The 11071-nt window shown below is 43.5% G+C and overlaps 1 protein-coding gene across 2 annotated transcripts; it reads left to right on the top strand.

Annotated features, from left to right (window-relative positions):
- Positions 1-3886: 3886 nt before the first annotated feature.
- Positions 3887-10785, top strand: serpini1 (serpin peptidase inhibitor, clade I (neuroserpin), member 1). 2 transcript variants are annotated; one of them, XM_029844090.1, is made up of 9 exons: positions 3887-4007; positions 6501-6782; positions 6948-7178; positions 7313-7507; positions 8689-8893; positions 9146-9243; positions 9642-9728; positions 9809-9898; positions 9969-10045. In XM_029844090.1, exons 2-9 carry the CDS (start codon positions 6515-6517, stop codon positions 10043-10045), a joined length of 1251 nt encoding a protein of 416 aa, XP_029699950.1. In that variant the 5' UTR covers positions 3887-4007; positions 6501-6514. The 2 variants fall into 2 exon arrangements, with proteins under 2 accessions (XP_029699950.1, XP_003976318.1); XM_003976269.2 differs by lacking the exon at positions 3887-4007 and having other exon boundaries at positions 6515-6782; positions 9969-10785.
- Positions 10786-11071: the final 286 nt, after the last annotated feature.

The raw sequence follows: 11071 nt of genomic DNA, 5'->3' as shown, positions 1-11071 counted from the left end.
TGTTTTATGGCACATGCAACATGCAGGGCCTTCCCAACAGCACTCAAACCTTCCTGAGTCCTTCATCAGACACACCTGTGTGTTTGCTGCTCATCTCTTTCCTGACAGGATGATGACTGAATACTGTTCTTGGTTTTTTTTATTGTTGTTACTGACAGACTGAATGAGCCTACAGGGATAAATAAAGTAATAAATCCTGTGAATCCTGAAAACAGCTTCAGCTAAAGTTCCCTCTCTTAACTAACTCAAACCACAGCCGCACTGGAGATGTTTCAGGGTTTCAGTTTCAGTTGTCCTTGTTGTCTCCAGTAAAGTTATGGATTATTTACAATACATGTACTTTATTACATTTCATTTAAGCACATTTTGGTTGCTAGGTGCAAAGTAACAAAGCGATTGTGCTGAAGAATGTGGGGATAAAAAGATTTTAGCGACATGTCTGGAAGACCAAGAATTTAGTCTGCATTTATTTACCTCATTATAGACAAAGCGTGTCAACAGGCAACGAAAAGATTTAAATTGGGGATTTTAATGTAACTGGACAAGAGTCCAGATCCCAGACAGATGTTGGCAGTAAAAGGCTGAAGCTCAGGTTTCATCATCAACATGCAGCACGTATCAGTGGATGCTGAGCTCTCAGCATTCAGTTCAGCTCCGGACAAAAACTTTATTTATCCCTGGGGGGTCAATTAAAGGAGCAGGCAGCAGCACACATTTAGCCAAACCGCGCAGTACATATTAGGAAAGGAAAGGAAAGGAAAGAAAAGAAAAAGAAAAGAAAAGAAAAGAAAAGAAAAGAAAAGAAAAGAAAAGAAAAGAAAAGAAAAGAAAAGAAAAGAAAAGAAAAGAAAAGAAAGAAAAGAAAAGAAAAGAAAAGAAAAGGAAAGGAAAGGAAAGGTAAGGTTTACACATGGGACATCCTTCTCACCTGCATGTAGCACACACAGAGCCCAATAACACTACTGCACGGCCAGGACAAGACACACACATGCACTACTGCCAAGTAGCTCCTGTGGGGTTACTAGTGGTCAGAGGTCTGCGAGGTCAGGAGGAGAACATACTGGGGGACAACAGTGGAGCTCCTCTTCCAGGTCCTAAGGGCCGGACACTGAAGCCTGGAAGAGAGGATGAGAGTGGTCCTTCAATTCTGGGCTCACACACAGCGGTCAGGTCCAATAGTCCAATAATCTCAGAACCTTCTTCAGGATCACCTCAGTTTTAAAGGAGAGTGGTCATTGAAGAGATTCTCCAGATATTTGTTTTCATCGCAGTCTCCACCAGTAAAACACAGGGGTGTGGGAGACAGCTGGAGCCAACTCCCTCTGGTCACCACCATCTCCAGGAGGGACAGGAGATCTGCCTCATTAGCCATCTTCAATAGAGGACAGTTGTGTTCTGGAGTCCTGCTCTCATTGTGGTAGAGAAAGAAGAGCAGTAGTCAGCGCACACAGCACTCTGGGATGCCTGGTTGTTGTAGACCAGGCCTCTCTGTGTTCTTTGGGTGAGAAAGTCCAGAATCCAGAGGATTAGCTGGTCATCCAGAGTGGCTGCAAGGTGTGAAAAAGCCTTGCAGAGGTGCTGGGAAGCTCCAGGTGTTTTACGGCTGATGTCCATGATGAAGGCTTTGGTGTCATTCACACCTCAGCCTGCCTGGTATGCAAATTGCAGGGGTGGAGCTGTGAAGCAGTCTGTGACAGGTTGTGGTGCTTAATGACCCTCTCCATGGCTTCCATCACAAGGGAATAAAGGGCTCCCCTCATGGGAACGGGATAAGGTGACCTTTACTGGTGTTTCAGGGTTTTGGCATCCCTAATAAGCAGCATTTCCTCCATGTTCATTAATGGTGCAGTGGAAGAGAAGCAGAAAAGGGTTCTTACCGATAAACGCAATCAGATGCGGTGGAAGGAAGGAAGGATGGATGGATGGATGACGGGCAGATGAGTGCACTCTCTCTTTCCTCCAGCACTGCGGTTTCCTGCCTGTTTCCGCTGCTCTAGGCCACGCCCTCTGTCCTCCCATTGGTTCGCTCAATCAAAGAGTATCCAGTTCACTAAATATGCATCAGTTCTAAACATTCTCCACGTTCTCATTAGCTCTTATTTAAGTGAGATTTAATGTCATAGCCGACTTTGGTTACAACATTGCTAATAAGTATCTCACCTGTTATATCGGTAAAGGTGGTTATTCTACTCATCATCGGTACATTAGGGGAGTTTTTCCTTGCTAATGTTGCTTGTCTGGGGTCAGCCCCTGGGATTCTGGAAAGTGCCTTGAAACAATTTTGATTGTATAAGACGCTATATAAATAAAGACTGATTTGATTTGATTTGATTTGATTCACTAAAAGGTTTGCCTTGTTTAAATTCGTCAGCTCCATTTCAGACCGATGAAGTGCATCTGCTTAAGCAACTATTATATGTCTTAAATGAGTTATTAATCATTATTAAACCGTCAATGTCTGTATTTTATTTATTTATCTCACAACAAAACACGAATAAAACGATACTATTATGACAAGAACCAAATACTTTCTGCGGGAATGTTTTATAAATACGAAATGTCCATTATTCAAACTAAACATCTTTGCTTTGCTCGACATTTAATTTTTCTTCTAACAGTCTGCAGGACTGCTTTCATTTATTACACATGTAATATTGATGCACAATTTTGAGCCCTGCAGAGAGAGCTGGTTGACCTTCACAGGCAGGAAGAGGAAAATACAAGAAAAAGGAGTGTCACATAATCATCACACAGCTGTTAGAACAGCATTTACTGGTCCTCCGGCTAAGCAGGCCCTCCTGAGCATTTTCTCCATGTTGACATTATTCAAACTAAACATCTTTGCTTTGCTCGACATTTAATTTTTCTTCTAACAGTCTGCAGGACTGCTTTCATTTATTACACATGTAATATTGATGCACAATTTTGAGCCCTGCAGAGAGAGCTAGTTGACCTTCACAGGCAGGAGGAGGAAAATACAAGAAAAAGGAGTGTCACATAATCATCACGCTGCTGTTAGAACAGCATTTTTCTCCAGCTAAGTAGGCCCTCCTGTTTTACTGCTGTAATTACATGTGATGGTGCATCATCATAAACAACAGTGATGCTGCTGCTTTTAGAGAAATCGCTGCAGATGGGGAAGTGAAAGTCAAATCTGGCTAGTGTCATTTCCGATGGCCGCTAGATGGGAGCAAAGACAAGAACGTTCCGACCAACCTGGTGCCTGGTGAAAGCCCCAACAGGAGAAAAAAATTAATTAAATTCAGCTAAATAAGAAGAAGTAAATTATTTTAAAGTATAACATAAGCACAAGTGTAAGTACAACATTTCGTATTTATAAAATATTCCCGCAGAAAGTATTTGGTTCTTGTCATAATAGCATCGTTTTATTCGTGTTTTGTCGTGAGATAAATAAATAAAATACAGACATTGACGGTTTAATAATGATTAATAACTCATTTAAGACATATAATAGTTGCTTAAGCAGATGCACTTCATCGGTCTGAAATGGAGCTGACGAATTTAAACAAGGCAAACCTTTTAGTGAATCAAATCAAATCAAATCAAATCAGTCTTTATTTATATAGCGTCTTATACAATCAAAATTGTTTCAAGGCGCTTTCCAGAATCCCAGGGCCTGACCCCAGACAAGCAACATTGGCAAGGAAAAACTCCCCTAACGTACCGATGATGAGTAGAATAACCACCTTTACCGATATAACAGGTGAGATACTTATTAGCAATGTTGTAACCAAAGTCGGCTATGACATTAAATCTCACTTAAATAAGAGCTAATGAGAACGTGGAGAATGTTTAGAACTGATGCATATTTAGTGAACTGGATACTCTTTGATCGAGCGAACCAATGGGAGGACAGAGGGCGTGGCCTAGAGCAGCGGAAACAGGCAGGAAACCGCAGCGCTGGAGGAAAGAGAGAGTGCACTCATCCGCCCGTCATCCATCCATCCATCCTTCCTTCCTTCCACCGCATCTGATTGCGTTTATCGGTAAGAACCCTTTTCTGCTTCTCTTCCACTGCACCCTTAATGAACATAACCGCAAGTTTGACCTATTCAGGATTACAAGAGGGAAACAGCAGCATCTTTATACCATATAACTGTTTTTTTTAAATATAAATGTGCTGGTGTGACTGGACGTTTAAGCAAACACTGACGAAAAAACATGTGAGGCGTTTTAGTGAGGGCCAAAGCGGATTATTTGAGGCGATTGAAGCTGGAACGTGTGTCACTACACAGCTTCTGTTTTTGCTGTGTTGTTGTTGTTGTGTTGTTGTTTTCCACTGATTTTGCAGCAGCATCGTTGTCCTTAAATTCCATGCAAAGGCGCATGTGTGAATTAACGAGGCAGAATGTAGTAACAGAGCCAGATCCAGCCATATCCACACACCCCTGCTCTCTCTCTCTCACACACACACACAGAAAAAAGTCAATACATCCCGTCCATACATTGAAATGTAAATATTAGATATATCAGTGATATTTCCCTTCTCTCACCTCTGATCTCTTTAAAATAATAATCTCCTAATTCCGGTCGGCCCAGCAGCTCAGCAACAATAATCCCTCCTGGTTTAATCATAATCTGGACCATAAATCCCACATTTATCTGCATCTGCGGTTGTTTGCAGAACTCTCCTCTTCTGGTTCAGTCCATCCAGACAGCAGCAGCTTTAAAGCAGCTGAGTCTCAACTATAATCTTTGATTGTGTGTGTGTGTGTGTGTGTGCGTGCATGCGTGCGTGCGTGAGGGTTTGTGTGTGTGAGGGTTAGGGGGGAGGAAATCTGCTGATTAATGTTGCAAAACTGTTTTAACAATCAAACATCCATAGAAGCATTTTAAATAAGCAGTATAAATTATTAATTAAGCGTCCTCCTTCACCACCTGTCTATGACTGGCTGGTTTTTGTGGTTGTAGAGGACGAGCTCCTCAGTTCTGGGTTGGTGTGGTGGAGGAGTGAAGTAGCCCTGAAACAGCCCTTCACATCTCCCTCTTGAACTTGTCTGTCTAGTTGCCTCTGTAGTCACCATGATGGCCTCTTGGTCTGTTTCATCTCCGTTGTCAAGTCAACCTTCTTCTCCCTGAAGCAACACAGTCATCACTGCCATAATCAGCTACTCCACCCTTATTATCACCTCAGTCTTCAGTTCTCTCATCTCTGTCTCTTCCCCTGGAGGCCACACACACACACACACACACACACACACACACACACACACACACACACTATTACAGCAACCAGAGTATTTTAGCTGACCTGACGTTGAGGCTCCTCTCCTTCATTCAGACTGATGATGGAAGAACATCTGTTGATGTCTGAGGACCTGAAGCTCCTGACCCCTGAGAGCTCATCCAGGTCCAGTCCAATTCTGAACTTTCAGAAACCTTGGATCTGACTGACATTTTAGGATTCTAGCTAGGTTCACATACACTTGTTGAAATTTCAGCAGATTACCCTGAAGTTATCAGAGCAGCGGAGCATCACCATGTATGTGTGTGTGTGCATGCGTGTACATGCGTGCAAAGAGCTCTCATTAAGAGAACATTAAGCAAAAGGAGGAATTATTTGTTGGTCTGTGGACGGAAGAAGATATTTTTGATTCTTTGTCAGCTTAGCTGAACCACAGATATCTGTCACTTGCAGTTGCCTTGGCAACAGAGACTTGGATGTGGAAATATGGCTGTGAAGGCCGGATGATAAAGCACACTATTCAAAGGTGTTGGGTTTAAATGGCAGTAAGAATTAAAGTGAGTGATGTCACATTCTCCAAATGTCACCTGCAGATCTGAGAATTAAAGGGAGAGATTAGGTGCTGCTAAAGGTCGCTGACTTAACTCCATGGAATTAATCAAGTTGTCAGAATTGAACCGGTGCAACTTAAACCAGGATGGTTTCCCCTGCTGACGTGGGAGGGGCACCTGAGCAGACTGGACATCCAGGTCCACATCACCAGAGGACAGATGAGAACCTTTTATGGACAGTATTTCAAAAGTCACAAGGTCAACACAGTGTTGCAATCACACACATTGACCTGCTGTGATGCAGATGAAAGATGAACAACAGCACAGACTGGAAATGCTTTATCCTCAGCTGTAATGTATTGATGAACCTGACTGATGGTCTGTCCTGTCAAAGCAGGAATTTGGAGCACACAGCAGCTCAGGCTTGCTCAGCTTCTAGCTGCTCCCTATTGTCCCTGCTGATGTTGAGAGACATTGTGGATGCTCACATCCAGCCCTTCACAATCTTGTTCTCTCTGCACTCATTCATTATCTCTCTATGTTTACTTCTTTTTTTGTCCTACATCTGTTTCTACTCTCATTCCTTCTGTAATCCTTCTTTCCATGCCTCTTTTACTGTCCATCCATCTGTCCATCTCTCCACCTGCTCTTTTCCTTCTCTTTCACCACCTCATCTATCCATTTTTGTCCTCCCTCAAATCTCCTTAACCCTTTTTCTACTTTTCTCTGTCGTCCTTTTTCAGTGTTCTGAGCTGCAATGTCTATGTTAGACATTCTGTCCCCTCTCGTTCTCCTCACTTTGATGCTACAATGCCATTACTGCCATGGTACAGACGTGCCGGAGGACCCCACAGCAGAGTTCTCTGTCAGACTGTACCACCTGCTGCAGGCAGGAGGCGATCAAGACAACATCATTTTCTCCCCTCTGAGTGTAGCTGTCGCCCTGGGCATGGTGGGGCTGGGAGCCAGGGGGGTGTCTCTGGAGCAGATCCGAAAGGTTGCAGGGTTCAGCCACCTGGTGTCAGGTGAGACCCAACTGGGGGAGGAAGCTCAATCCTGCCTGTTATATCTAATCGTGGCTGTCACCGTGACAGTATCTGATGTGTTTCTTGTCAAGTCAGCCACTATCTAAACATTAAAAACCACCTCGGTTATGTACGGATGTCCATAGCAGGTTCTCTCTTCATCAGGTGGAGAGTTCTCACTGCTTCAGAACCTCACAGCACCTCTGGCCGATAAGGAAGCTCACCATGTGGTCCGCTTCGCCAACATCCTCTTCCTGCAGCAGGGTGTTACCTTTAACCCTGAGTTTCTGCACTTGATGAAGAAGTACTTCAAGGCCCATGTGGAAATGGTAGACTTCAGTCAGTCAGCAGCCGTGGCCAAGCAGATCAACACTTGGGTGGAAAACCATACAGAAAGTGAGTGAATGAGAACCGCGCAACTGTCTTCTCACGACACTGGATCACATGACCTATGACCTCTTCTTCTTTCAAATGTTGCACTCGTGCTCAGTGCATCCACCCTAATGCACATCACAAATGACTGCTTCCAGGTATGATCCGAGAGCTGATGTCGGCTGAGGACGTCAGCGGCATCACCCGCCTCATGCTGGTGAATGCCATCTATTTCAGGGGCTCCTGGAAAATCCAGTTCAGGCCAGAAAACACCAGAACCTTCTCCTTCAGCAAAGATGACGGCTCTGAGGTCCAGACGCAGATGATGTACCAACAGGGAGACTTCTACTATGGTGAGGATGTGCTGTGTGTGTGTGTGTATGTGTGTGTGTGTGTGTGTGTGTGTGTGTGTGTGTGTGTGTGTGTGTGTGAGAGAGAGAGAGAGAGAGTGCAGGAGCTCTTCAGTTATTTCCTGGAGTTGTTAAAAATGTTTATCTAAGATATAATTTAGCAATGTTCGGAGGGTTAGGAGGGCTCTTTTTTTTCTACTCCTCTTTTCTGCCTTTTCTGCTATTTTGGGGCAGTTTTAAATCCTTCCAGCCTCTCACATGAGTGGTCAGCATCACATTTAATCCAGAATTGGTGAAATAGAGTGCAGCTGAAGGTTTTCACACAAATTTAGTGAAAATTAGATGAGTCCGCATAAATTTACAGTGCATGTTGAAAAAATTATAAATTGTAGAGAAGGATCTTTTTTGGTTTAAGGATTAAGGATTTGAAGCAGGTAAGATGGATCCTCTTCCACTTCCGACAGATCGGTGCTGCAACGCTTCTGTAAACTGATGTATCAGGGTTATTTTGGTGCAGCCGGAAGGTGTGTACACCTAAGTTAATGCAGTGCACGCATGCTCCTGCGCACACTTACAGAGAGTGTGTGTGTGTGTGTGTGTGTGTGTGTGTGTGTGTGTGTGTGTGTGTGTGTGTGTGTGTGTGTGTGTGTGTGCAGCAGAACAGAGACAGGTTCTCAGGGAGGAGGCTTCTGTTTGCTTTCTGGTTTTTGAACAGCAGAGTAAGTGAAATATTTGCAGGAGCATCTCCTCCCTCTATGCTGCACTGGTACATCAGCCTTAGCTTGTAAGATGGTGATGAGTCCTTCACTCTGCTGCATAACCTCGGGTGTTTTGGATAAACTTGCATTTGTGTGCAGCAATAAAAACACATCACACGGTGATGGTTGACAGCTCGCCTACCAGTCAGTGTCGTGCACGTGTTTGCATGCATGTTGGTAACATAATGCCATTGATGTACAGGAGTTGTCAACTTCCTCACTGTAGAATCCTCAACTTTTGAGTGCTTCGTCCCCAGGATGCTGCATTCAAGGGAATTGGGTAAAATTAGGATGATTGTCTGGTTTTTTTCACAAGTCCAAGGTGTCAACCTAGACTTACTCACACATGTAGACATGCTCAGATGAGATGAGATGGTCAAGAATCGTGCAGCTTAAAATGAAAAACCTTCTATGTTGGTCCTCCAGGCGAGTTCAGTGACGGCTCACAGGAAGCGGGGGGGATGTACCAGGTGTTGGAGATGCCGTACGAGGGGGAAGACTTGTCCATGATGATCGTGCTTCCACGTCAGGAGGTGCCTCTGTCTTCCCTGGAGCCAATCATCAAGGCGCCCCTGCTGGAGGAATGGGCCAACAACGTAAAGCTGCAGAAGGTGGAAGTCTACCTGCCACGGTGAGACACCTTCCTGACTCCTCACTGTATTGCCAGCTTAGCAACTTCGCTCTATTTACCCAGCTCAGTCCATCCTGGAACTCTCCTGCATCATTTGTTATGAATGTTAATGAGAAGTCTTCCATCCTGTTGCACCACCTTGTTTCATTGGTATAAATATCGATCACAGGAACTAAAGTTAGGAGGTAGCTTCATATATTGTACACATGTTGAATGTTTTTGAGCATTAATCTAAAACTGAAATCCAAACAGCTTCAAAATGGAGCAGAAAATTGACCTGAGGAAGACTCTGCAGGAGCTTGGGATAAAGAGCGTCTTCTCCACAGAAGCTGATCTTTCTTCCATGATAGGTAGAAACACACATAAACATATAACCTGATTCCTTGATCCCTGATCAAAAACCTAGCCTGAGTCCACATTCCAGCTGATGTGATGCAACAGTCGCCTCCACAAAGTTCTGGAGGTAACCACAGTAACTGCTACCAAGTGAACAGGTCAGAAGTGGAACTTCATGAAGTAATAATAGACCCAGATAAAGAAGAGAGAGCTGAGACAGGAATTGGTATTTGCTGATGTCTCCTGTTATTATTTGTCTGAAGTTAGCTGAAAGCTCTGATTAAATACTTTAAATGACAAACTCCCATATCATTACGTGGTACCTGAAGAACTACCAGAATGAGACCAGCTGTTTATCGTTGGTTGTGGTGGAGTGACAAACAATCTACAGGCTGCTTATTGTGTCCGTCAGCTGGTAAAGATCTGTACATCGGGAAGGCAGTTCAGAAGGCTTACCTGGAGGTGACCGAGGAGGGTTTGGAGGGAGCCGTCGGCTCAGGTAAACGAAAGCGTAGTCAAAAAGGGGTTTGCATGTCCTGTTTCCTGCTGACTGAAAACACCTCCTATTGTTCCTGTCAGGTCTAGTCGCCCTGACCCGGACCCTGGTGCTGTACCCGCAAGTTATGGCTGATCACCCCTTCTTCTTTGTCATTAGAGACCGGAGGACAGGTGTGTGTCATGTGACGTACGCATGTGTATATCAGGACTTTTTAACCTGTTTTTGCGGGGGGGTTTGCAGGGTCCATCCTCTTCATGGGCAGGGTCATGACCCCTGATGTTATCGATGCCACTGGCCCGGACTTTGACTCCCTGTAACTTTGAACTGAGGTCACACCTGAGAAACCTGTCCTCTGGCGCCATCATCAGCTGGGTTCATACTCTCCACATCGCGTCATTTTATTTCAAATACTTTATTTGTCCCTGAAGGGCAACAAACATAAGTCTGTATATTATGCAGTATATAATATGCTGAAAAGGACATTTAATACGTGTGTTTGAATATTGCAAGCTTTAACGTTGTGAATATTCTCTAGAACGGTGGTTAAATGCATGACAGGAACAACTGATGAGGTCATTCTCTGACGCATACTCCCCTTTGACCCCAGGCATACACAAACCTGATGCACAGAATCTTTTTCTCTGAACAAGCACTTCATCTTTCATAGCTAACACACAGGTTACTGAATATTGAGATTGTCACATTTTACTCATGTTGTTGTACTTTTGATACCGTGTTCTGTACACACACAGACATACAGTATATTCTCAGTATTTATTGGAGAATACAACTTGTGCAAGTATTTTGTCCTTTATATAATGAATCTTAGTAAAAGATCTGTTCATGCAAGGCTAACCTGCTGCAGAACTATTCTGCCTTATCACATTTGTGTGGCTGATTTAAATACGTGCAAGCATAGGAATCACGTAACTACAGTGGGAAGCCTTTATGACATATGGATGTGAAGCACCACCATAGATGTACAGTATATACAGGCAAAAAGTGGAACACCAGCTGTATTCATTCTTTTACTCAATAAAATCATGAATGTGAAAAGTTACAAAAATGTCTCAGGTCATTAATGTTTTTCTTTATGTTATGTAATTTAATGTTTTCAGTACTTTGGTCCTTTGACAGCATTGGCTGCCTCTTTCATATTTTGTCTTTAAGTGACATTTAACCACCTTGTGCACTAATTAAAGAGCTGATTTAACAAGCTATCAGATTGAGATTGTTGCTCAATTTTCCATTAATCTATTATAAAAGTAGATTAACAAACATAACAATAAGCTAGCTTTAAATATTTTCTGTTTTCCTACAGAGAGCATGTTTAGTGTTGAAGG

Source organism: Takifugu rubripes, chromosome 11 (genome assembly GCF_901000725.2).
Source record: "Takifugu rubripes chromosome 11, fTakRub1.2, whole genome shotgun sequence".
NCBI classification, from domain to species: domain Eukaryota; kingdom Metazoa; phylum Chordata; class Actinopteri; order Tetraodontiformes; family Tetraodontidae; genus Takifugu; species Takifugu rubripes.
Note: the sequence above shows the minus strand (reverse complement) of the source record. Positions and strands in the feature narration are given on the sequence as shown.

Excerpts from the sequence above, each read along its gene's own strand:
- serpini1 (XM_003976269.2), top strand. The coding sequence starts at position 6,515 with ATGTCTATGTTAGACATTCTGTCCCCTCTCGTTCTCCTCACTTTGATG. Across the intron at positions 6,783-6,947 it reads GTTCAGCCACCTGGTGTCAG|GTGGAGAGTTCTCACTGCTT; the intron begins GTGAGACCCAAC and ends TCTCTTCATCAG. Across the intron at positions 9,729-9,808 it reads GGAGGGAGCCGTCGGCTCAG|GTCTAGTCGCCCTGACCCGG; the intron begins GTAAACGAAAGC and ends TGTTCCTGTCAG.